The following is a 26,615-nucleotide window of genomic DNA, read 5'->3' as shown; positions in this document are numbered from 1 at the left end:
GAGACCGAGATTGGTGTTAATGTAACTGGAGGAAGGGCTGCTCCGATTGCTGCAGAAATTCGACATTAGCTTTCACCGCACCTGCGGAGCGGCGGGAGCCAGGTGAGCAGCACTTTCCCCTCAGTGACTTCCTCCGCGCTCTCCGCATTTTCGGTCGGCGGAACTGAATCCCAACAGTAGAAAAGCGCAGCTCCGCCCATCACCTTTCCTTTAAAGGACGCGGATGAAGCCCCGCCCACTACGGAGAGCGAAGGGGACTCGTCGCGGAGCCGCTGCACTTGCGTCCGCTAGAGTATACCAATCGCTTGCCCTAGCACAGGTAATGCTAAATATGAGGCGTGCGGAGCGGTGCGCGGACCGGCACCGGGAGGGCGTGGTCTTAGGGGGCGCGCCTGTAAAGGAAGCACCTGGAAGGTCAGGGCCACCCCGTCCCGCCGGTACCGAGGGCGGAGAGGCTCCGCAGGTCCTGCTGCGGAGTCGGGGGGGTTCTGCTGGGCTGTAAAGCCATTTTCAGCGAGACCGCTGCACGAACTTCCCAGAGATGTTACATCTAGAGTCGGCGCCGGCCCTACTGAGCTTTTCTAGTTCCGTCCCGCCATGAGCGCCCACCTTTGTGCGCACGCACGCACGCAGCACGTCGCTACGTCCCGTCTTTAGCCCGGACGCTCCGCGGGTCGCCTTCTGCTGGTGGGCGTCACAGCCGTCTTACCCGCAATCGGGTCGGGGGCTCCCGGAAGTGCTCCTGCCGCATACTGCCTGGCACAGGTGGGACAGAGCGAGCCAGGCGAAGGGCGCCTGCGCAGGACATGCTGGACAAACGCATTGTTCTTGCTGCCTGCTGCCGCGGGAGGAGGCCTTATGGGGGAAGGTCGCGAAGTGACTGGGATTTTTTTTCTCATTTGTCATTTAGTGGGCTCCGTGGCTTAAGACTTGAACCAAGTAAACCAAGTTCTCTTACTGAGAAGTGTCAGTTTCAAGTACGTGTTGTGAAAGGTCTAAGCCTTAGAAAAGTAGAGGGTGGAGAGAAGAATCTGAAAATCGACTACTGTTTATTCTTCCAGGCACAACACAGTAACGAATAAGTCCATTTTGTTCCTGCTTCGTAGAGTTTACGGTCTAGTGATGGAGAGCAGTAGTACTAAGATCATCACAAAACTGTAATTGTAATGAATGTTTTAAAGGAAAGATAAACTGGACTGTAGAAGCATTCAGTGTTAAGCTCAGTAAATTGGGGAAGGGATGAGAGAACTGGCTTAGTTTGGGAGGTAATCAGAAGAATGCGCTAGGCATTGATCTGACGTTTCCTAAACCAAGGACAAGAGTACTGTATTTCAAAAACCGAATGGCCAGTGTGGCCTAGGCATAAAGAAGAAACTGGAGAGGTGGGAAGGGCCTTTTGGCCTGGCGAAGGTGTAGATCTTTAATCTCGGGGCAGTTTTATTTAAGGTGAGGAGGGTCCTGGGTGTAGTGACCTCAGTGCAGTGGGAACTGGTTGCCAGGGCTCGAGCCGAGTTAGGAGACTGGCAGGAATCCAAACGAGGTGGTCCATGTTTTAAACTGACGGTGGTGACTGGATACGGAGAGGACTGGATGGATTCGAGTGGGGTTTAGGAAATGAAGTCGATGAGGCTTGGTGTTGGGTTGACTGGGAAAGTGGAGGCGTCAAAGGTGTCTTGGAGGTGACTGGAGGTTGTAGATGGGTAGTGATCCCATCACTAGAGTTCTGGAAGAAGACTAACATAGGATTAACATAGGAGAATAAGTTTTTTTTTTTTTTTTTTTTTTTGAGAGAGAGTCTCACCCTGTTTCCTAGGCTGGATGCCTAGGCTGGAGTGCGGTGGCACGATCTCAGCTCATTGCAACCTCTGCTTCCCTGGTTCAAGTGATTCTCCTGCCTCAGCCTCCCAAGTAGCTGGGATTACAGGCTCACACCACCAGGCCCGGCTAGTTTTTTTGTATTTTTAGTAGAGATGGGGTTTCACAATGTCAGCCAGGCTGGTCTTGAACTCCTGCCTCAAGTGATCTGCCTTCCTCACCCTCCCTAAAGTGCTGGGATTACAGGCGTGAGCCACCGCGCCCGGCCGTAAGTCCAGTTTTTAATACAGAGTCTTTAGCTCTGGGTTTAAAAGCTTTTTAAAACATATGGTTATTATTTCAATTTAATAGCTAAAAAAATATGGTTAAATAGTTGGCCAAAGATATATGTTGGCTTTTTCCAGTGTTCTAAATGGGAGTTCTAGCACGTAAACAGCTCAGCCTTATTATGGAGAGTACGCTATGTGCTCCCTATGGAAGAGCAAAACCAGAGCAAAGGGAGGGTAGCATGAAGGCTCAGTAACGGTAGCGCAGGTCCTCTGGGATTAAGGCTGCACTGCTCAGGCCAGAATGGGGCAACTGGGACAGTTTGCAGGCAGAAGCAAGGACTTTATGAAACTTCTTTAGAAGGTGCAAAAGAGTTCTTAGGGTCATGAGAATTGGCAAAATTAATTTCACAGATATTTAGTCCACTAGAATCTATGCAACTTTGATCCAAACTCCCAAGAAAGAACAGATAACAGTATGAGCTTGTGAATATCAGCTATATGAGAAAAGCAGTGAGTGAACAAATAATAGAAGTTATTTTCGTCTCTCCAGTCCACATGATTTCAAATGCATGCAAGCAATTTTTTATAGGACAAGAATGCCCACCCACCGACCCCTCATATCTACTAAACCACATATTTAAATCATGTTCCAGGAAGTTTCCTTGCAAATATTTTATCAGTACTTCCAGTAGAATGCAAAATAATGAATCATACAGGGAATACAGCTGTCCTTTGGAGCAGTAATAATTGTCTTTTTTTTGGTACAAGAATGTTCACAGCAGTTATTCTTAAGAGCCAATAAATGAATAAATAAATAAATAAAACAGCCTAGGTGTTCATTAACAGAAAACTAGATTTAAAAACTGCGATATATTCATATACTTGGAGGACACTTCTTAGAAATAAAAAGGAACAAAGTAATGATCCGTGCAACGTGAATGAATCTCGAAACATGCTGAGATGTCTTACAACAAAGAGTAGATACTGTTTGGTTCCATTTATATGAAGTCTTAGGACGACTATGATGGGAAAAAATCAGAACGATAGTTGCCTCTTGGGGATGGAGATTGACTTGGAAATGGCAAGAGGGAACTTTCTGGGATAATGGTGATGTTTTGTCGATAGGAGTTTTGGTTACAAAGGTGTATGCACTTGTCAAAACTCAGATAAATTCTGAGTAATCATCGAATTAAAAATGGATATCTCATACTATAAAGTTATGCATTGTAAGTAATTGACATTAAATTAATTGGCTTTTAGAATATTGTGGCTGTCTCGGAGAGTATAGTTGTGGGAGTGAGTGCAGCAAATGCACCAGGATTATCATGAGAATGTAAGCTTTTGTTTCTATTTTGAGTTAGTCTCCTGGCCTGTTCAGCCTAGTGTTGTTTACCTCACAGAGGCATCAGAGATTGGTGAGGGTAGCCCAAAGTGCATGGCACCTTGGGTTCCTATTTTTATTCAACTTTGAAAGGTTAGGGGCAGTCCCAGGCATCCTAGCTCAAACTACCCTTGACCCCACTTAATAGTGTTTTCTTACTCTTTTTCTTAAAGTTCATCTTTTTTTTTTTTTTTTTTTTTTTTTGGCCTAACCCAGTGGTTCTGAACAGGATAGGGAAGAGGAAACATCTGTGTTTTGAAAAGCATCCCCGGGTGATGCCGACAGGCCCTGGTTTCTGAGAAACACCGCCCCATTGTAGACCAGTTAACTTTTAACCGTTCACTAGCAAAATACTGTACAAGTTCTGCCTCAAACTGAAACCATCACCATTTGTTTTATTCTTCTGAAATTTTTATTTCAGTAGCTTTTGGACTGCAAGTGGTTTTTCATTACATGGACGAATTATGTAGTGGTGAATTCTGAGATTTTAGTGCACCATCACTGGAATCGTGTACATTGTACCTAATGTGTACTTTTTTTATGCCAGCCTCCTTCCCATCTGCCCCCATCACCATTTATGATGAGACTTTTAGACTTGAGTTTAAGGAAAACTAAATGAAGAAATAAAGGCACTACGCATTACAAAAAAATCGGAATTTTAAGTTTATAAAGTTCCTTATTTATGGGTCACTTTGATATAGGCTTAAAACGAATAAAGGGAATATTTTTTAAAATTATGTGCAAAGCCAGAATGCCAATGTATTAAATTACAGTGAAATTTAGAACTTACACAGACTAGAATAGTTACATTGGCATTACTAGTGAACCGTTCCTCCCTCTAGGCTATTGATTTGTTCTTTAAAAACGTATTAATTATTGAACACCCATATAACCATAACCTAGATTCAGCAAATGCTGCCATAAGTGCATTGTTTATATTTTCTGCTGTATGGTTTCAAAGCAAGTCATAGATATCATGACACTATCCTAAATACTTCAGCATTTGTTTCTTAAGAATTCCATTTTCACACCTAAGAAAATTAACAGGCGGGTGCCGTGGCTCACGCCCATAATCCCAACACTTCAGGAGGCCAAGGCAGGTGGATCATTTGAGGTCAGGAGATCGAGACCAGCCTAGCCAACATAGTAAAACCCCATCTGTACTAAAAATACAAAAATTAGCCAGGCGGTAGTGGTGCACACCTGTAATCCTGGCTACTTGGGAGGCTGAAGCAGGAGAATAGCTTGAACCTGGGAGGCGGAGGTTGTAGTGAGCCGCGATTGCCCTACTGCACTCCAGTGTGGGTGACAGAGTGAGAACCTGTCTCAAAAAAAAAAAAAAAAAGAAAAAATTAACAATATGTCTCTAATAGTATCTAATACCTAGTCCCTATTCAGATTTTTCCCCTCATCCCCAACATGTCTTTTCAGCATAATTATGTCTCCTTGATTTTTTTTTTTTTCGCTCAAGAATAGCTTCCCTCTTCCCTTTTCATTCCCAATGGCATTGGCTTTTTTAGACACTAACCAGGTGTCTTGTTCCATCTAGATTTGTCAGATTGTCTCCTTGTGGCATCTTCTATTGTTTCTCTGAGTCTGGCCCTTGGATCCCCTGGAAACTGGAAGCTAGACCCTGCATCAGGTTCAGGTCAAACCTTCTTGGCAAAGCTGCTTAATGGAAGGTGCCATGCACTTTGGGTAGCTTCCCATCTGGAGATGTGGCAAGGATGGCAGGTTGTCCCACTGTTGGAGATGCTGAGCCCGACGTTGGCTTAGGATGACAAACGGCTGTCTACCCTCAGCAGAGTGTGCTTTTCCCTCTCGGTCTGAAAGTAATCTGTGTGTGACCCTTTGGCATCAGCTCTCTTGAGTCCATCCCTGCCTGAATCAGTAGTTTCATTGGGGTTGGAAAAATGGTGATTTTCTTTCTTTCTTTTTTTTTTTTTGAAACAGGGTCTTGCTCTGTTGTCCAGACTGGAGTGCAGTGGTGTGATCAGAGTTCACTGCAGCCTCAACCTCCTGGGCTCAAGTGAACCTCCTTCCTCAGCCTCCCCAGTAGCTAGGAGTACAGTTGCGTGTCAACACACCTGGCTAATTTATTTTTGTAGAGACTGGGTCTTGCTATGTGTCCCGCGCTGGTCTCGAACTCCTGGCCTTAAGTGATCCTCTTGCCTTGGCCTCCCCAAGTGCTGAGATGACAGGTGTGAGACATCGTGCGTGGCATGATTTTCTAATTACTTTTACTTTTCTTTTGTGTTTATTAGCTGTCGTTCTTCTCTACAGAAGAGCTTTTCCTCATCAACTGGGGATGATTACAGTTCTTCCTAAAAAAGGTAGGATAAATGCTCAGTTCTTTATATTTAATTATCAATTTTCAAAGTAAAGAATCAAGATAATAGTCCCATGCAGTTGTGGCAAATTACCATTTTCATAGATTTTTGTATATTCAGTGTATTGAAGTGAATGACAGTAATTATGCCTTACTATTTAAATTACACCAAAATTGACCAGTGGGAGTCTCTTCACGTTGCCAAACTGTAAATGACATGTAAACAAACAAAATCATAATACCATCATGGAAATCTGAAAGCTAAATATTTGATGAAATAAAGGAACGTCTTTTAATTGGGATGTTATTGTGAATACTAAAAAGATTAAGGAGTACCTCTTGGAGATACATACTATTTCCTGAAAAAGTAGGATTTACTTTGAAAGCGTTCCTGGATGGTTGGGGGGAGATAGTTGAGGGGTAAAGATGAAACCTAGGTGCTGTTTATTATCCAGTTCTTTCTGTACGAAGTTAAAAAGTTCCCTAATAAAAAGTTTTTAAATTATGAATTTATGTTGATAGCTGCAATTTAAATGTAATATTACAGATTGTTTTAACTTTGTATTTATATTTTTATGTATAAGGGCCTGTTTTGAAGAAACGTGTATTTTCAGTTTTGCTGATTTAAAGCCAGTATTTAGTATTAAAGCTTCATTGCAATGAATTGCATTGTTTGCTGTATACATCAAAAAAATTGAAGCTTCTTAAAAATTTAAACTAGTGGCAAAGAACTTTAAAAGTTATATACTTCCAGTGTTTTTCTTTTTTTTTTTTTTTTTTTTTTTTTTGAGAAGGAGTCTCTCTCTTTCACCCAGGCTGGAGTGCAGTGGCGCGATCTCAGCTGACTGCAGGCTCTGCCCCCCAGGGTTCACGCCGTTCTCCTGCCTCAGCCTCCCGCGTAGCTGGGACTACAGGCGCCCGCCACCTCGCCCAGCTAATTTTTTTTTTTTTTGTATTTTTAATAGAGATGGGATTTCACCGTGTTAGCCAGGATGGTCTTGATCTCCTGACCTTGTGATCTGCCCACCTCAGCCTCCCAAAGTGCTGGGATTACAGGCGTGAGCCACCACACCTGGCCCTACTTCCAGTATTTTTCTACTCTTTCCCTTTCCTTTGTTTCCTTCTTGGAAAGTGTTTTTAAAGCTTTTTAAAAAAAGCTACATCATTTTTCTGAAATAGTCTTTATTTTGTAAATAAATAAAATTTATTTTCAAGTATAAAAATAATAGTTATAAAATACTTATAAAAACTTGAGAAATACTGGCAATTAGGAAAAATAGGGGAAAGAATTGCTTTTGTCTTCAACATTTTTATAAATTTTTTTCCATCTTTTCCTATATCTAGTTATTTTGTGTGCTTGTTTGAAAAAAATCAAACTTTGAAATTTTTTATATTTTAATATGTTGATAATTTATTAAACAAGGCACTTTAGCTTTTATTCATAACTACTAAGGGAAAAAGATAGCCAATATTGAGTTAGTATTAAAGCTTAATTGCAGTGAACTGTTTTGTCTACTGTATATATCAAGAATATTTGAATTTATATATATCTGTTTAGTAACATGATTTTACATGTGATAACTTCTACATCGTTGTCGCTAATACAGACTTTGGAAAGAAACAACACTGATTTTAGACATAAAGTTTATAGAGCAGGCTTGTGAGCAGGAACTTAGAGTCCCCTAGCAGAATACCTAGTGACATTTGGGACTGGATGCTGCTGCTAGTTTTCTGATGATAAGTGAAAAAAAAATCTTCTCTGATCTTTTCAGATTTTTCTTCCTTTTTGGTGGGGGCTTCCTCCATTCACAAAAGATCTGACTTTTTATTAAACAGTATGTCAGTGATTTAAAATCCCTTTGCTCCCACCTTAGAGCCTTTACAGCATCTACAGCTGGAGCCACCAGCTGGTTAATAACCATAAATCAATGCATGTCATACACTGTGGATGGAGCATCTGGCCACAGATCCTCACCATTACTGACGGGCATCTGAAATGCCAGCTAGAAATGTGAAGGGTGTAGCTTGTAGGCATTCGTGACACATCCGAAGGCGTAGAGGTTAAATGCCAGCAGCCCCGCCATAGTTCCTTGGCTGTTTCCTTCGGCCCGTGCATTCATTCGACATGTACACGCTGAGCCAGGCTCTGAGCTGTAGTGCCGGGGAACACAGCAGTGACCAAAATGGACAAAGTCCATGTTCACATGAAGATTTCATTCCAGTGAGGAAAGATTATGAACATATATGCAAATAAATATAGAATGTGTCCAGCAGTGATAAATGCAGTAAAGTTTTTAAAAGGCAAGGTAATGGGTGTGAGAGTGTTGGAGTGTGCTCTTTTATGGAGGGGTCAGGGAAGGGCTTGCTGAATAGGTAGCATTTGAGCAGAGACGAGGTAAATGAACCATGAGGCTATCTGAGGGAAGAGTGTTCCACGGAGAGAGAACTTCTGGGTGACAGGACCCAGAGGAGGGGTGTGCTCACTGTTTACAAGGAACAGCAAGGAGGCTGGAACAGAGTGAGCCAGAAGAAGCACGGTCGGCACAGGCCAGTGGGCATGGTAGAGAGCTTAGCTTTTACTTGGAGTGAGATACTAGCCAGGGGAGGGTTGTGGGCAGAGGAGGAACGTGATCCGACTTATGCATTTTTAAAGATTGCTCTGTGTGCCCTAGCAGTAATAAACTCTAGGGCGTGAGGGCAGAGGCAGGAAGAGCAGTTGGGAAGCTGTTACTGTGATGCAGTTTTACTGTGATGCAGTTGAGCGTTGCAGCAGTTTGGGAGTGGGATGATAGCAGTGGAGAAGGTGAGAAGTGGTTATACTGGTTGAACGGTAGGTTTTGCGGATGGGTTGCTGAGAGAAAATAAAGAGTCAAGGATAACGTTGGTATTTTTGGCCTGAGCAACCAGAAGAATATGTTGCCATTACATGAGACAGGGAAGGCTGAGGGAGGAGCAAGTTTTGCGTGGAAGGCAAAGCATTGAACTTTGGACACATTAATCCTCAATGACTATTACATATCTAAGTGGAGAGGTTGGGTAGGCGGTTAACCCTACAGGTGTGGAACTCAGAGAAGAGATTGGCACCAGAGCTATAAATTAAGAGTGTTGGGTGTTACCAAACTAGGTAAAGAGGGTGTTGAGAATATGCATGTCCATCACTTTCTGTTTAATTTACCATATTTTTTTGCATATCACTCTTGAACATGACAGGTGAGAGATCAGTGGGTTGTACAGCCCGGTGGGCTCAAAGCCAGGGACCAGAGGGAACTTCCAGTTTTAAACACCCCAGGAGATTCTGGGACCATTCTTTGAGAAGCACCCTGAAGACACCTTCTGTTTTCCTCTTTCATCTTTGACAAGTCACACCTCTCCAAGTTTGTGATTCTCTTAATTATTCTTAGCATGCCCTAGATGAGATGAATGGGTCCTCTCGGCACTCTTTCAGCCTATACTTCTAAGATTTACCAAATGCATGAATGGAAGGACAGAAAAGCAATTAAAAAATGAATGTGCCATTTGTAAGTGCTTCAAATTCAGTCTCATAACCATGAAGTAAAACCACTGTCACCATACGTGCCTCTGTTAACATTTGGTAGTAATTAATACCTGCCTTACCTTGAGAATGATCTTTATAGTTTATGAGGTCAGCACTTTGATTTGTATCACAGTGTTTTCTGACAGTCTCAGTTATTCTTGCAGTGGGCTGGCTTCCTTCCTGGAGAGGTCCCTTTCCTATAGTGTGTTCCTATCTGCTATATACCATCAGATGTATTGAAAAATTGTTAACAGTTAATTATATTAGAAGTTTATCAATTGGTGTTTATGAATCACCAAGCATTTTATGTACTGCATCCTCATAAATAAACCCCTAAGATGATATTCGCTTTTGGAGTGGGCACTACAAGATGCATGAGAAATACAGTTGACCCTAGAACAACACAGGTTTGAACTGCATGGGGTCCACATATATGTGGATTTTCCTCCACCTTTGCCACCCCTGAGAGAAGACCAACCCCTCCTCTTGCTCCTCCTCCTCAGCCTACTTGATGTGAAGACAATGAGGATGAAGACCTTTATGGTGATCCACTTCCACTTAATGAATAGTAAATATATTTTCTCTTCTTTGTGATTTTCTTAATGACATTTCTTTTCTCTAGCTTGCTGTATTGTAAGAATACAGTGTATAATACATATGGCATACAAAATACGTGTTAATCAACTGCTTATGTTATTCATAAGTCTTTCAGTCAACAGTAAGCTATTAGTAAGTTTTCGAAGAGTCAAAGTTATACACAGATTTTCAACTGCACAGGGGGTCTGTTTCCCTAACTCCCAAGTTGTTCAGGGGTCAACTAAGTAGTCAAATGCGATCATGTGTACAGAAAAAAAAAAAAGTGAAACCAAAATGCTATGTAAATCCGGTTTATTCTAATAGCCACTTGTCTTGGGGACAGTACCACCATGAGTTAGTCTAGCCAGAGTCACCTGCTAGTCCACTTTATCAGTGTAGACTTCCTGTGTGTGGATCTGAAAGTCTAGAGAACAGCATTTCCCTCACACTTGCAGTTACAGCCTCCACAACCTCACACACACCCTGCCATGTACCACAATGTCAGACCAAGGGAATAAGTGATTGAATTTTAATGAACTCTTCTTACTACTTTCTTAGGATGGCTGCTCTTTTTCTAAAGAGGTTAACACTACAAACTGTCAAGTCTGAAAATAGTTGCATTAGATGTTTTAGTAAACACATCGTGCAAAAGACAGCACCAGCACAGTCATCCCCTATTGCTTCTCCCCCAAGACTCTCCTTCCTAATTCATGCAAAAGCCTTTAATACCGCTGAAGACACCCAGAATGAAGGAAAAAAGAAAAAAAAGAATAAAACAGTTTTTAGTAACGTTGGAAGAAAAATTAGTCAGCGAATTATTCACTTATTTGATGAGAAGGGCAATGATTTGGGAAACATGCACCGAGCAAATGTGATTAGACTTATGGATGAGCGAGACCTGCGACTGGTTGAAAGGAACACCAGCATAGAACCTGCAGAGTACCAGCTCATGACAGGATTGCAGATCCTCCAGGAACGGCAGAGGCTGAGGGAGATGGAGAAGGCGAGCCCCAAAACTGGTAGGTATTTTGCTGTTGGCTCCCTGAATCCTTTAAGGGCTACAAATCAGCAGTTTAAATTCTAGCATTTGTCAAGGTGCCTGTGACAATAGGGAAATGAGAAACTAGAAAATCCACGATTCTACCACCATTCCCAGTCTGTCTTTCCTCCTTCATCCTGCACTTACTCCTGTTCCCTTTTTTTCCCTGTTTTTCCATAATACCCTGCCCGTTGTCTCTTCCCTTTAAACCTGTGTAAAATGTGGGAGAAACCAGGCAAACAAACCAAAGTGAAGAGAACTCTTTCCCCTGCCCTGTGGCCTTCTCCCAATGCCGCGGCAAGCTGAGTAGCTGATGGGTGAAACGGAGTGAGATTGGGAGGGGTACGTTCAAGTTCCCTGCCCTCTGCCCTCTGCTGGGCCACTCATTTAACCTCCCTCCTTTTGTTTTTCTTCCCCTTCTTCAACTCTAAAGTGGAGGTGTTCGGTTAATTATCTGGAGGCACCTTTTTATTTTTTTGAGACGAGTCTCTGCCTGCCGCCCAGGCTGGAGTGCAGTGGTGCGATGTGTGCTCACTGCAACCTCCGCCTCCCAGGCTCAAGCGATTCTCCTGCCTTAGCCTCCCCAGTGGCTGGGATTAAAGGCGCCCGCCACCACGCCCAGCTAATTTTTGTATTTTTAATAGAGAGGGGGTTTCACCATGTTGGCCAGGCTGGTCTTGAACTCCTGGCCTCAAGTAATCTGCCCTCCTCGGCCTCCCAAAGTGCTGGGATTACAGGCGTGAGCCATTGCATCCAGCCTGGAAGCACCTTTTAAACTCTAAAGTGATTCACAGAGCATCTTCCATGCCAAAGCATTTTGTTACAATATCGGTAGCAACACTCTTAGATATACAACCAGTCACTTGACAAGGCACTTGTCATTTAAGCCTCACAGAAGTCATGAATTGGATATTAAGCAAAGATGTTTGTTTTTCATAGTTCCTAAACAGTGCTAATCATTATGAAAGTTCAGTGGATGGCGCACGGGGACAGGCATCAGATGACTGCTGCCAGCACTGCATCGTGAGGTTGTGTGCCTTCAGAAAACCACGTTATCTGCGGCTCAGTTTTGTAATGTCACATTTAACAAGGATGTTGACTGGAAAACAATATTCAGAAGAGACCAACCAGGGAGGATAATGACATCAAACTATGTCACTTAAAAAAAAAAAAAGTTACTGGGCGTGGTGGCTTACGCCTGTAATCCCAGCACTTTGGGAGGCCAAGGCAGGTGGATGGCTTGAGCTCAGGAATTCAATACCAGCCTGGGCAATATAGCAAAACCCCATCTCTACAAAAAATTTTAAAATTACCAAGGTGTAGTGTTGCAAACCTGTGATCCCAGCTACTCGGGAGGCTGAGGTGGGAGGATCACTTGAGCCTAAGAGGCAAAGGCTGCAGTTAAGAACCATTATCATGCCACTGCACTTCAGCCTGGGTGACAGAGCGAGACCCTGTGTTTAAAAAAACAAAAAACAAAAAAACTGGTCTTGCTCTGTTGTCCAGGCTGGAGTGCAGTGGTGTGATTTCGGCTCACTGCAGCCTCTTATCTACTGGGATCCAGCAATCCTCCCACCTCTGCCTCCCACGCAGCTGGGACCACAGGCACACACCACCATGCCTGGCTCTTTTTTTTTTTTTTTTTTTCTGTAGAGACGGGGTCTCGCTATGTTGCTCAGGTCTTGAACTCCTGAGCTCTAACGATCTGCCTGCTTCAGCCTCCCAAAGTGCCAGGATTATAGGCGTGAGCCAGCACACCTGGCCCCCAATCTTTATGATGAACCCTGGTGCATACTCTAGGGTATGTGAACCTAAATGGATCAAACTGCTCTCAGCAGCAGCGTATGCAGTTTCTCTACCTCCTCCCTCATTTGTCATTTTAATGGTGAGAAATTAATGTGTATTTCACTATCTTTTTTCTTCTGTGAATTGCCTGTTTATATTCCTTTTTCTACATAGATGGTTTTTCTTCCTGATTTATAGGGTTCTCTGTTGTGTATGATGCAAAAAACCTTATCCCAGTTAGATTTTTCACTTTTTTTTGCCTTTTTTTTCCTTAATGAATTCCTTCCCCTATCCTGAGATCACAAACCATTCTGTCTTTTCTTCTATTTGTTTTAAAGTTGTATTTTTCAACTGTAGAACATTAGTACATCTGGGGAGACCTAACTTTTTGTCATCTATAAACTCAATTGTCCCAACACCTTTATTGAGTAGCCGGTTTCTTCTCTATAATTTTCCAGTAGGCAGGATTTCTGGAGACAGAGGGCATGAACACAGGACATAGGGACCCTTACCTGTCCAACAGTCTGGCTGACCCCTTAGTAGCAAGGAGAGCATCTCAAAAGGAGTGGATAGAGCACTCCCAGATGCCAACCCACAGCTGATAGATAAGGATATTAAGTGCACCATGAAGCCGAACTTGATCCTTTAAACGACTGTCTTTTGGTGTTCTTTCAACAAACGATGGTTAACAATAATTGGAAGCATTTCAGATTTTAAGTACCCTTCCAGGGCAGGTAAAAAATTGGTACCTTTATGTTTATCTCCCCCATTTGAAAAGACATTTACTGGTCTGTGAAACTGAAAGCCAGACGAGAAGACTGTCAGGTGGCAACCTAGGATTTTGCGACGGGCATGTTGGGAAGTTCAGGGTTCACAGTGGACTAGTCAGTAGTCCTTGCACCCTATCTGTTTCAAACCAGGACCAACCCTGAGAAAGGAACTGACTTTGTCTTCAAATATTGGACAACATGATTTGGATACAAAGACTAAACAGATTCAGCAGTGGATTAAGAAAAAACACCTAGTCCGGATTACTATAAAGAAAGGAAAAAATGTGGACGTGCCAGAAAATGAAATGGTAAGTAAAGAAGGTACAAGCCACTGCTCGTGCTTTTGGTCTTCTGATCTAAAAATACAATTGTAGGCCAGGCGCGGTGGCTCACGCCTGTAATCCCAGCACTTTAGGAGGCCAAGGTGGGCAGATCATGAGATCAGGAGATCGAGACCAACCTGGCTAACATGGTGAAACCCCGTCTCTACTAAAAATACAAAAAATTAGCCGGGCGTGGTGGCGGGCGCCTGTAGTCCTGGCTACTGGGGAAGCTGAGGCAGGAGAATGGCGTGAACCCGGGAGGCAGAGTTTGCAGTGAGCCGAGATCGCGCCACTGCACTCCAGCCTGGGTGACAGAGCAAGCATCTTCTCAAAAAAAAAAAAAAAAAAAAAAAAATTGTAGAAAATCTGAAATATAAAGACAAAGTGACTGGTAATTCTTCCACCCAGTGATGTTAACAGCTTTCTGGTTTGCTTTTCAAAACTAAGCATACTGTAGATATAGTTTCCATTACAGTGTATTTTGCCATATGAAAAGTTTTATTCTTTAAAAGCAATATACTATTGTTTTATAAATTGTAGAATAACCCTTAAACAGGAAAATTAGAAACTTTATAGATTGATCTTGTTTCTTCTTTGTACTTATGAGGGGCATTAATTACGTAGACTGTCTTGTAGAAAGTGTGTAGTTTCCAATCCCATAAGTTTATGGAATACCTATTTTGCTTTTTTTTTTAAAAGTTAGATAACTTTATCATCCACTAAGGGTATCCTTAGTAATCCAGCTCCACAGTAGGGTCACTTAAGCATAGGTCCCAACCCAGCTGATTCAGAATTTCTTGAGCCCAGGTATCCATTTGTTTCAGTCACTGAGAGAGACTCTGTTAGGGGCAGTAGAGAGTGTTGGGAACTGCTTGGCTGACACCTTGGGGATGAGGAGGTATTTTGCCAATGCCCAAGCCAAGTGCTTTCTGTTTGGGGGAGAGGGTAATCTGAGCCAAACGTAGCCCCTTAGTGCCATGACAAAGTGGAGATTTAAAATTAGGAAACATTCAGCATGTCAGTTTAGTTACATGGTGTTATTGTACAGATTTCAGTCAACTTAACCAGATACATATGAACTGATTAGCTAATCACTTAACCGACAGCAGCAATGCAAGGGTGCCGGTTTTTGTGAATGTTCAAGCAGAACACTAGAAAGCACCAAAGCCTCTGATTTTAAATTAATCTTTGGCTGTTTCCCTTTTTTAGGAGGAGATATTTCATCAAATACTCCAGACTATGCCTGGAATAGCTACATTCTCATCTAGGCCACAAGCTGTTCAAGGAGGAAAAGCTTTAATGTGTGTTCTTCGTGCTTTGAGCAAAAATGAGGAGAAGGCCTATAGAGAAACTCAAGAGACCCAGGAAAGAGACACTTTGAACAAAGACCATGGAAACGATAAGGAATCAAATGTTCTGCATCAGTAATTTTAATAAAGAAAAGTATGCTCTGAGAGAAAGCTCGCTCCTCAGTCTGTGGTCCTTTAAACAAAGCAGTGCAGTTCTTAGCTGAGGGTAAGTACTGCAACTGTTGAGAGCATCTTGTCTTCCACACAGTTGGGTGACTCTCCGTTTTGACACAAAGATAAGCCTTGCCCTTGTTTCCTTTTGGGAGGGATATATCCACTGAGACGAGAGGCCAAACTCCGTTTTTCACGAGATTTTTTGACCTTTGGGAGTAAGGAAGACACACGATTAGAATTCAAAATCAAAATTGTCTGAGTTAATTTTATGATAGTCGTATGTACCAGCAGATATAGTATACAACATTGCTTTATGAGGAAGTAAAGTCTTCAACAGTAGTGCAGACTCAAACAGTAAAGCAGCTGAAAAGAATTCCAAACAGACTCCTTCTGGCTTTAAACAATTTCCACTTGAAAACTAAGCTTGCCTAAGTAGTTTCAACTTACTTTGAGCTTCATTTTCTTCTTGTCAGGATCATGTACAACAGCATGCCTAGTGAGACTTTGCTACAATGAAAGGGAAAGTTATTAATTAAATATTAATATGAAAACCGTGTTGTGAAAGCATAGACTATAGGACCATGAGTATGAGGGTGAGTGCTTACTTTCATTGCAAATGTTTTGCCACAGCCAGCATGTTCACACACAAAAGGGCGGCTTTCCTCATGGAAGGAGAGGATATGGCTTTGGAGATTAAACACAGTTGTGTAGGTTCTTCCACAGCCTTCTCTTGGACAGCGACATACATCCCTTTCTGGGGCATGAGTTTTCATGTGTTGCTTAAGGTAATCTTTGCGTTTAAATGTTTTCCGGCATACTTCACATAGTATTTCCTCTGGTGGGGCAGAGACAAATTTCACCAATTTCCCCAGATATTACCATTTAGAAAAAATACCTAATATATAAGTAACATTCAGTGCCTGAAACCTGATCACTATATACAAATCAGAAATTCCCAAGGAAACAACCCCAGTTTTTATCACCTAGGAAGTTTGTCTCAATTCTCTGAAGTTCTTAAATGCCACACAGTCATTGTTCACTTGTCAAGAGGCAGGGCTCTCAGGAAGGTGACTGTGGGGAGGTACAGAAAATGAAACAGACCAAAGAGTGTCCTTCCTTGTCCCCCAGTATGCAGGGTACTGTTTCCCAGGCGGTCCCACAGAACAGCAGTGCCTCCCGAAATTCTTCACTACAGACCTGCCACCGCCTTCAGCATGCTAATTGTGCATGGTGGGGTGGCTCAGAGACCTGGCACAGCTCTGCTCACCTTTCCAACAACATCATACCCAGCACTTCACAAAATATCATAGAGAAACCCTTTTACTTTAAAGCACACAGCATTTCACTCTTGAAAAGCACTAAATCAGTTCTGTGGGGACAAACATTTACACCATGCCTGCCATTCATGCCTGCCTTACCTTTATGGGTTTCTCTCACATGTTTCAGAAGTTCCGTCCATGTTTTTGCCACAAAGGAACATCCTTTTTGACATACATAGCCTATTAAAAAAATCGGTGCATTGTCTGTCATGCATACTCAGCATAAACACTGACCATAACTAGAAAGGAAACTTAGGTGCCTATATAATTTTCCATTCCCCGCCTAATAGTATTTAACTCAGCCTCTTGAGGTGGGAATAAAAACTAAAAAAAGATTGACGTTATAGTAAAACTGAACAGTGGCACAGCAAGGTGTCTCCCTTTAAGGATTTTTTTTTTTTTTTTTTTTTTGAGCCAGAGTCTCGCTCTTTCACCCAGGCTGGAGTGCAGTGGCGCGATCTCGGCTCACTGCAGGCTCCGCCCCCCGGGGTTCACGCCATTCTCCTGCCTCAGCCTCCCACGTAGCTGGGACTACAGGCGACTGCCACCTCGCCCAGCTAATTTTTTGTATTTTTTAGTGGAGACGGGGTTTCACCATGTTAGCCAGGATGGTCTCGATCTCCTGACCTCGTGATCCGCCCGCCTCGGCCTCCCAAAGTGCTGGGATTACAGGCGTGAGCCACCGCGCCCGGCCTCCCTTTAAGGATTTTGCCTTCCTGTGAAGCAAACTTCACAGAGTTCCCATCTTCTCAGCGTGATCACGGAACTGGCAAACTTCACAGGAAGGATGCCTTTCCCTCTTGAAGTGTTCTCAGGAAGTTGGGTGGGCTGTGTATGGACTCCCAACTGCTTTAACCTCGTATCTCCATGTCTCATTTCCCTTCTCCTGCCTGCTCTATCCTTGCCTCTATTTTCCTCGGCAAACACTCTGCGGTCAGTCCCTTGTCCGTGGCACACCACCAACTTTTCAGTAGTGTTACCATGCCCACCTCTGGCTTCCTCTAGTCTGGCCATCTTGTAAGTGTCATACTGCACAAAAAAAGTAGGGTACGTTACATTTTAACTTTATCACAAAAAAAAAAAAATTTTTTTTTTTAAAAGAGTACAGCTAAGGAAGAAAATAAACTGGAAGGACCCAGAGAAAACACTGAATAACAATGTGCAAAGCACTAAAATGGGATTAATAAGTATACAACAGCAGGGCTGAGTTCCACCCAACTAGAAACTAAAAACAATGAGGCTTAAAAAAAAAAAAAATCCTAAATTCTAGGACCTAGGAAATTGAAATACAGATTAACAAAAATCCCTCAAGGAAACAGATCATAGATTCAAATAGTTAATATAATCAAGTCTTTTTTTTTTTTGAGAAATGTAACATCTGATGGCTCTCAAAATGTCACACTATTATCCAAGCCTTGTGAATGGCCAACAAGGAAAAGAATGGCACAGGCAGTAAATATTAATAGAAGAGGTTAAAAATGACAGAAGCATCAAAGCCATGGCTGGAGCATCAGCACATTTGTCAGTGTAATGTGCAACCAGGTGCTTGTTGTGAACAAACAACACGTTACATGTGAACAGCAATGATACAGTAGTGGAAAAACAGACATATACAGTGCCTCTTTGGACAAGAGTGTAAGACCCAAATAAGCAGGATGGTGTCCCCTACCACAGGGTTCCCATCTTTTCAGCATGATCAAAGAACAGATTCAAAGGCGCCCAGGATTTGGCATCCCCCTCAGAGGAGCACACCCAGGCTGTCCGTACACACCCTCGTGGGCCTTGGCATGTCGTTTCAGCTTGCTGGGTGATGCAAAGTGTTTCCCACATCCTTCCTGGGTACACCTGCATTGGCAACACATGAGGTATTAGCCAATCCATTTTCACAGAGAACTCCGCTCAAGGTCAATGGCACTTTGTCCTGTTTCTCCCACCAAAGTCTTGCCTCTTCCCATAACCAAACCCATGTTAAAATGTAGACCTCATCACAGGTGAGATTCAAGTTATTTGACCAGCTTTAGGGCAAAACAAACTGTTGGAAAAAAAAGTCACGTTACTTTTTTTGACCCATTTAAACAGTTTTCATCTTTGTACCTCCGGAAATATACTCTGCTTTCGTGGCTACAAAGATACTTCAAGAGGTTATCTGACTTGGCTTAGGTAAACCCCTAAGCCATTCTGAATCACTTATGTCTAGCTTTCCTAATGATGCTGCACAGGGGGTGTGCAAGACAGCACAGCAGTAGATGCATCTGCCTCTGGTGAGCAATAAAAAGCACGGGCCCCCTCTGTGCTAAAGCCATCAGCAGCAAAGCAGCAGCAGCAGACCCAAAAGCAAGGATAGGCAGGGTCACTGCAGCAACTCTAAGGCACAGGGCAGCCTGTGCAAGCCAAGGGAAAGTGCCAGATGGCCAGAGCCATGCAGAGAGCCGCTGGCCCTTTTGCAGGTCTACCCAACTTGTCCAGCCCCCCTCATGTAACTCAAAAAACCCTAACTGCAGATAAACCCAATTACTTGTTTTGTTCTACAGGAAAAGCATAATGAGCGTCTCCATAATGACATTTCATATAGTTGCACAGGCTCTATTTGATTAGTTAAGTAATTTCTCAGCCTTTAAGCTTAACCACGACTAGAATAATCTCAAAAATTATTTTGAAACACATTAAATATTTCTTTTAGAGCAAAGTAAACCTTTAAAATGCTCCCAATATATAAATGTGCATATGCAGTACATATTAACAGAAAAATGTTGATTAGGAAGCTTTCAGAAGATTTGTCCCACCGTTGCTTTAAATTTCAATGGCTTTTGGGGTTACAAGTGTTTTTTCGTTACATGGATGAATCCTATAGTGGTGCTGAGATTTTAGCGCACCATCACTCAAGCAGCATACACTGTACCCAATATGTAGTCTTTCATCCCTCACCCCCCTCCCCAAACTCCCCACCCCAAGTCCCCAAAGTGCATTAAATCACTGTCTTTTTGTCCTCATAGTTTAGTGCCCACTTAGTGAAAACTATGGTATTTGGTTTTCCATTCCTGAGTTACTTCACTGAGAATAATGGCCTCCAGCTCCATCCAAGCTGCTGCAAAAGACATCATTTCGTTCCCTTTTATGGCTGTGTAGTATTCCATGGTGTATATACATCACGTTTTCTTTATCTGCTCATTGGTTGATGGGCACTTAAATTGGCTGCATGTATTTGCAATTGTGAACTGTGCTGCTATAAACGTGTGCATGTGTCTTTTTCATATAGTGACTTCTTTTCCTTTGACCAGACTTCAGATTATACTACGAGGCTACAGTTACCAAAACAGGGTGGTACTGGTTTAAAAATAGGCATTTAGACCAATGGAACAAAACAGAAATAAAGCCAAATACAGCCAACTGATCTTCAACAAAGCATATAAAAACATAAACTGGGGAAAGGACTCCCTATTCAATAAATGGTGCTGGAAAAACTGGATCCCTATCTCTCACCTTATACAAAAATCAACTCAAATTAAGTTTATGACCTGAAACTAAAAATTCAAGAAGAAAACATTGGAAAAACTTCTGGACATCAGCCTAGGCAAAGAATTCTTACTAAGACCCTGAAAGCAAATGCAACAAAAATAGAAATAAATAAATGGGACCTAATTAAACTAAAAAGCTTCTGCATAGCAAAAGAAATAACCATCAGAGTAAACAGACAACCCACAGAGTGGGAGAAAATACTAGCACATTATGCATCCAATAAAGAATGTATATCCAGAATCTACAGGGAACTCAAATCAGCAAGAAAAAAACAAATAATCCATCAAAAAGTGGGCAAAGGATATGAACAGACATTTCTCAAAAGATATACAAATGGCCAAAAAACATGAAACAATGCTCACCACCACCCTTGCATTTCCAATCTTATTCACACCTAGAATCCAGGCATTTTCAGCCACATGAAGTACCTACTTGAAGAGAGGTTCATTGGTATGCTGGCACTGATGGATTTTCAGCTGCTGATGTTTCTTAAAGGTCTTCTTACAGTCTTCAAAACTGCACTGTTAAATTGTAAATTGTAAAGGCTCGTTAGTCTTATGGAAAGTCAAAACAAAATCAACAGTTCATAACAGAATCCTCAAGATAAAACAATTTTGGAGATTATATAAAATTTCTGCTTTCACCCATTTTGTTACTGTAAAATTCTGCTTTATCTCAAAAAGGTCTGAAGAATCATAATACTTGAAAAAGCAAAACTGTTTCACTTGGAATAGTCTCCCAATACACTTTAATTTGCACAATGTTTGCTTCCAAAATAAAACCTTTATCATTATGATGGCATTAAGTAAATTCAGACATTTGACAGACAAAATTTGGTTGACGAAAACTTTATTTTTCACTTTTATTTTTTAGAGACAGGGTCTCTGTTACCCCAAAATTTTTTGTTTTGTTTTCTATTTTTGTTTTTTTTTCAGAGACAGCATTTCACTATGTTTCCCAGGCTGGTCTCAAATTCCTGGCCTCAAGCTACGATTATAGGCTTGAGCCACCGCACCTGGCTGAAAATGTCAGAAACATAGGCAGTAAGTGTAAAAATACTCAAAAAATTTAAGCATATAAAATCATACTTACTATATATTGTTTTTGTTGATTTTCATGTTTGCGTTCAAAATGTTTCTTCAAGTTTGATTTTGTGTTGAATTTTTGATCACAGCCATTAGCTGCACAACTGTAAGTTATACAAACCAAAATATTACTAAACCAAGGGAAAAGAAGTTTTAAAACACATATATCTTCCTACTTTATAAAAGCTAATTATTCCAAAGAATAGTAATACTATAAAATAGTCTTAGCGAATTCCAGAGTGTTAAGCCATACCACATAGACCTCTCAACCTGACGACTATCATGTAACAAAATGCTTTTTCATATTAGGCTTCTGAAATTATACACACTACATCAGTCATCTTTTATACACACTGGGCAGATAGGAAGGTGAAATACACTAGTCCCAAAAGCCTACACTAGGCCTAAATCATGCTTAAGATAAATTATTCTCAGCTTACAATCTGACAACCTTAATGCTGCTTGGCATGTCATTATAAACTGGATTTCCAGAAAGGCCTCAATAAAACTTGTCTTGGCTTATCATTAGAGGTAAAACAGATACTTAGAGCAGAACCATAACCATTATGTTCTCTGGCTTATCAAGCCATTCTAGTTCCCCTTATCTTGACATCTTGGCTTTGAATGATCTAAATCCTCTGCGAAGCCTTTTCGTTGTTTTTTTTTTTTTTTTTTCCACAAAAGAAAATTTGTGCCTCTTGTGGTGAGCCTTCGTAAGCTTGAGGGATGAAGCAGGACTTCCTTTCCCAGCCTCAATCTTAGCCATCACTCACTGATAACCCTGAGGCAGGCACTGTCCCATTCCTAGGGCCATGCAGAGACAAACAAGCCAGCATTGACCATGGGAGGCACAGTGCAGAAGCCCACAAATGGGAGGGGCGCTGTGGCAGAGACTCTAGAAGCCCCCCTAACTGCAGGGACAGAATGCTGAGTATTAGCTGGGCAGGTGGCCGACAGAAAGCGCACTCTCCGGTCTCCCCTGCAATTAGGGCGGCTCATGGCTGAGTCCAGCCCATCCTGCTCAACCCCCACAAAGTCTCTAAATAAGGGGGCATGCCTCTTATGCCCTTTCTTCCTTCCTGCCAGTGGCATGCTTATGCTACAGCTGGGCCCCAACAGGCATCACAGTGAGGTTAAAGCCCAAGGTGAGGATGGCAGAGACCAGTTAGAAGGGGCTCCAGAGCTCCTGCCTCTGTATTTCTGTATTTCAGTCACACAAGACAAAGAGCCCATCTTGTTTAAGCGTCTCTTGTGCTGGGTTTCCTGCCATTCTTCACTCTAAACCTGACACAGGCATCTAACCCAACCGAGTGTGGGGCAGGAGGACAGGCCAGGAAGAGTCCTGACAAGACCCAAGTGGGAGTGAGAGACCCCGGCACACTTGGAGAGGGGGCTGGTTAGTTAGCACAGCTGGACCACCACTTCATGCCTGCAAGTCAAGCAAATGGGGCAAGATAAGCAGAAAAGGGCCAAATCACGCAGGTCATTGTAGGACACACTTGGAACCTGGACTTCACATGTAGGCCGTGCTTGAAAGCACTGCACAGCTTTAAGGGAAGCACACGGGAGGGCACTGGGGGAGAGGGCTGGCCTGCAGACTGTCATTCCAGCCAGAGGAAGGGACTGAGATAAGACAGTGGCTGCTGGATGTGATGGGTCAGTTACAGGACCTGGCAACCCACCTGTTGCAAGGGATGGGAGAAAGAATGGAGAGTCCAGGGAGCTGCGTTATCTTTGCTATGGGTCACTGGACAGACAGCGAGGCTACCTCTCCAGACAAGAACATGAGAGAAGATCAAAGAGAAAAGTGAGCTCAGTTTGACTGTGACAAACTTGGGCCACGTGGAATTTTTTTATTTTTTTATTTTTTTAATAGAGATGGACCTGACCATCTTGCCCAGCCTGAACTCCTGGCCTCAAAGCAATCCTCCCACTTCAGCCTCTCAAAGTGCTGGGATTACAGGCATGAGCCACCACACCCAGCCTACCACATGGAATTTAAGAAGACACAGAGATAGCCAAGTAGCACTGTCCAGTGAGCAGTGGGAAACGGGGATCTATAGCTGAAGAGGGGCAGGGTCTGGGTTAGATCGTGAGCTGGAAGAGTCATGTCCAGTAGTTCCTGGTTGCATGGCATTTCCTACCATCCCCACCCCCTACTTGGCCAGGATCCCCCACTGCTCCCAAAACAGATGACATTTTTAGTTTTGTTATGTAACTTTTAAGACTTCTTTACAAATAGGAACAAATACAAATATAGTTGCTTCCTGCCTACCCAACACCCACTACTCACCCCTCCCCCGCCCCCTAGCTTTTTCACACACATACAGGTAGCCTAAAGAGGGCTCTTCTGCACCTTGGTTTTTCAATTAAAGTGCCCTGGTGATTTTCTCATGGCTTTGCAGAGAGCATCTGCATTCATTTTCCTGGCTGTAGGGTATCCCATTGTGTTGCTATACTTTAGCTTGTCCCCACCCATGAGCATTTTAGCTCAGCCTCCTGGGTAGCTAGGATTACAGGCACAAATCACCACCCCTGACTCATTTTTGTATTTTTGTACATACGGGGTTTCACCATGTTGCCCAGGTTTGTCTCAAACTCCTGGGTTCAAGTGATCTGCCCGTCTCTGCCTCCCAAAGTGCTGGGATTACAGGCATGAGCCACCACGCCCTGCCAGGCTTCACATTCCTGATCTCGTGAGTTAACAATCAATCTTCTTACTGGGTCTATATGCCCAACACAACCCACTTCAAAAGCCTAAAAACAGGTCTCTACTTACACAAACGGCTTTTCTCCAGTGTGAGTCAGAATGTGGCGGCTCAGATGGTAGTCCCTGATGAAGGCCTTGCCACACCCTTCATAGTCACAAACAAATGGTCTCTAGCAGGAAAAAAGAAAAAGCATGTCACTCCTGCACTAGTTAGTAACTCTGGTATTATTTAAAAGCTTAAACTGCCCAGTGTTAAGGCCACAGGCTTCCTATGAAGAGGTGGTTTCTACTCAGTAAGAGCTGTGCACCCGCTGCAAGACGCAGTGTTCCTGCACAAAGTTACACAACATAAACACCACAACTTCTCGCAAAGTCACTATACAGATTTTTGTTTCATGAACAGCATTTAAAATAAGCAGGCATAGCATTTTTAACCTGCTCCCAACCCGGCAGCAGGCTTTCACAGCAACCCCCTCTTAAAGACGCCCTGGCCGTTAGCATGGCTTGTCTGCATGGATCCCTGCCACCGCATGATTTAACATGTAAAAAAACAAGCCTAGGGCAGAGGAACGAGGGGGGCCTGTCTCGTCCCAGATAAGCCCAGGGTCTGTGCTAAGATCATGCCAAGCAGAGCTTTAGGAAAGTGTGTCACACCTGAAAAAGCTCACAGGTGCCAGGGCGAAGCAAAGAAAACAGCTCAACACCCTAAATGCAACCACCTTTTATGACCCAGGAGTTGGGAGGGGGTGACTCATTTTGAACCTATAGTAAAAGCCAAACACACACCCCAAATAACCAGTTTGGTGCATCGAACTATGAAAAGCATACTACCAAGGCGTCCAGGAGGGAGGCACCAAGGCCTCCATGAGAGTACTAGGAGCAAAACAAGCAAACAGGAGCACAGTGAGCTATATACCACCAGGGGCGGAGCCACAGAACCTTGAACAGCGGCAGGCGTGAAGTAGGCTCAATAAACATTTGTCAAATTAATCTGCATGAGAGATTTGGGACAACAAAGATGACTCCAAGTTTTTCAACCCGTATTAAGGAAACTGGTAGCGCCAGTATCCAAAATATAGCACACTGGTCTAAAAGGAAAGGCAAGCTCTTACATGGATTTACTGGTAATACAGAGCCCAGAATTTAGAGGCTAGAACGGGCAAGAGAAGGGCAGAGGGGCAAAGCATAAAGGATGTTATGAGTGGTGCCAGTGGCTATGTAAGACTGCAAGAGGGAGCTGGGCGGGGTGGAAAATGCAGAGGGCAGAAGAGACCCAATGAAAAGGGCAGACGAGGAAGAGGAAAAGAACCAGAGGTCTCGAGGAGGAAGCGGTCGGCCTTCAGTGCTGGAGAGGGTAAGGAATGAGGCCTAGGAGGACACCTGGAGAAGGTGGCCCATAAATTAGAGGAGGTGCAAGGGGCAAAGGTATGGACTGCAGCCCAGTGGTTTAAGAAACTAAGGGCTTTAAGCTGAGGCAGTGTGAAGCCTAGCTCTGCCAAAAACTGGGAAGCTGGGCCGATTCCTTGACCTCCATGACCCTCGTTTTCCTCACTTGTGTGTGACATGGGCTGCCACGTCATATCATGGTATCTGACATTCTCCTGCCCTCAAAAGAAAATCCAAACTCCTAATGGGCCTACTTCTCAGACCTCATATGGTGATCTCCGCACCTAAACACACCCACCTGCCTCCCACCCTGAGGGCCACAGGCTCCCTTTGTGTTCTCTCTGCCCAACTCAAATGTCTGCAAGGCTAGCTCCTTCCTTCTTATACGGCTCACACAGAGAGGCCTTTCCTGACCACAACACTGCATGCCATTCCCACCTATCCTGTGGTCGGCTCGACACAGGAACGAAGGTCCACGGCAGCAGAAACCCTGGGTTTGCCTGTTTTGCTCACTGCTCTCTCCAGTGTGGAGTTATGAAGAAATGAGCACATGCTGCTTTCACGGCCCCCGGTACATGTAACCCATCTTCTGTACCAGCTCTAGGGGCCAGCATTTGACAGGTGTCTAGTAGTGGTGTGCCCCCTCAAACCTCGCACTTATTTGCAGATTACGGGAGGCACTTGACTGGCCGAGACTCACGATCAAAGAAGGGGAAATGATTGTTTAGTAAGCCCCGAGCCCCTGGCATGGATATCAACGTCGCAGAACGAAGGTCCTGGAGCTTCTTGTCTACTTCCTCAGCTCCTTCCCTAAGTCCTGGATATCAAAGCTGAACGCGCCGCACAACGGGGCCTGCGGCCCTGGCCACGACTGCAGTGGCTACCCGGGGGCCACGCGCCATCCCTAGGCCCAGGGTTGGCAGCCTCGCCCCCCTCACCTCCCCCGTGTGCTTGCACAGGTGCGCGTCAAGCTTCCAGGCTTTGCTGTAATTGGCGCTGCAGTCAGGGAAGGAGCAGATGAACCTCCTGGGAAGCGCGGGGCGCGGCGGGGTCGGAGCTGGGCTCTCGCCGGCTGCGATGAACGCGTCGGCGATGGTCAGGGACGACACCGACTCGGTGACCATGGCCGGCGGATCCAGGGCGCCGGCGCCTCCAAGCCCCGAGCCAGGCGCGCTGCCACGTGCCGAGACACGTGCCGGGAACCAGCGCGTCCGGAGCACTGCTCCCGGCGGAACCTTCGCGGGACGCCGGCACACTTCCGGAAGCGCGCGCGGTCACCAGGCCCCGCCCCACGTCGGCGCCGCTGCTGCGCAT

The 26,615-nt window shown here is 43.8% G+C and overlaps 2 protein-coding genes across 11 annotated transcripts; one reads left to right on the top strand and one right to left on the bottom strand.

The window, feature by feature from the left end:
- Positions 1 to 217: 217 nt before the first annotated feature.
- MTIF3 (mitochondrial translational initiation factor 3) lies at positions 218 to 15,282 on the top strand. 10 transcript variants are annotated; one of them, XM_055244261.2, is made up of 8 exons: positions 676 to 765; positions 911 to 977; positions 5,730 to 5,798; positions 9,005 to 9,168; positions 9,833 to 9,897; positions 10,464 to 10,924; positions 13,650 to 13,807; positions 15,032 to 15,282. In XM_055244261.2, the coding sequence occupies exons 6-8, from the start codon at positions 10,465 to 10,467 to the stop codon at positions 15,248 to 15,250; spliced, it is 837 nt and encodes a 278-aa protein (XP_055100236.1). In that variant the 5' UTR covers positions 676 to 765; positions 911 to 977; positions 5,730 to 5,798; positions 9,005 to 9,168; positions 9,833 to 9,897; position 10,464; the 3' UTR covers positions 15,251 to 15,282. The 10 variants fall into 10 exon arrangements, with proteins under 10 accessions (XP_055100229.1, XP_055100234.1, XP_063475339.1 ...); XM_055244259.2 differs by lacking the exons at positions 676 to 765; positions 911 to 977 and adding an exon at positions 229 to 319; XM_063619267.1 differs by lacking the exon at positions 911 to 977 and having other exon boundaries at positions 416 to 765.
- Positions 15,230 to 26,615, bottom strand: GTF3A (general transcription factor IIIA). Its single transcript, XM_055244253.2, is given in 10 exon segments — positions 15,230 to 15,492; positions 15,733 to 15,792; positions 15,891 to 16,120; positions 16,704 to 16,784; positions 18,376 to 18,449; positions 20,553 to 20,641; positions 21,213 to 21,309; positions 23,985 to 24,085; positions 26,240 to 26,503; positions 26,505 to 26,615. Coding segments are annotated over 10 exon segments (1,272 nt in total). The 3' UTR covers positions 15,230 to 15,327.

The sequence above is a fragment of the Symphalangus syndactylus genome, chromosome 15 (assembly GCF_028878055.3).
Source record: "Symphalangus syndactylus isolate Jambi chromosome 15, NHGRI_mSymSyn1-v2.1_pri, whole genome shotgun sequence".
Lineage (NCBI taxonomy): Eukaryota > Metazoa > Chordata > Mammalia > Primates > Hylobatidae > Symphalangus > Symphalangus syndactylus.
Note: the sequence above shows the minus strand (reverse complement) of the source record. Positions and strands in the feature narration are given on the sequence as shown.

Bases quoted from the DNA above. Each gene is read 5' to 3' on its own strand.
- MTIF3 (XM_055244254.2), top strand. From the start codon at position 10,465: ATGGCTGCTCTTTTTCTAAAGAGGTTAACACTACAAACTGTCAAGTCT. The intron at 10,925-13,649 runs GTAGGTATTTTG...GTTTCAAACCAG, and splicing joins GAAGGCGAGCCCCAAAACTG to GACCAACCCTGAGAAAGGAA. The intron at 13,808-15,031 runs GTAAGTAAAGAA...TCCCTTTTTTAG, and splicing joins ACGTGCCAGAAAATGAAATG to GAGGAGATATTTCATCAAAT.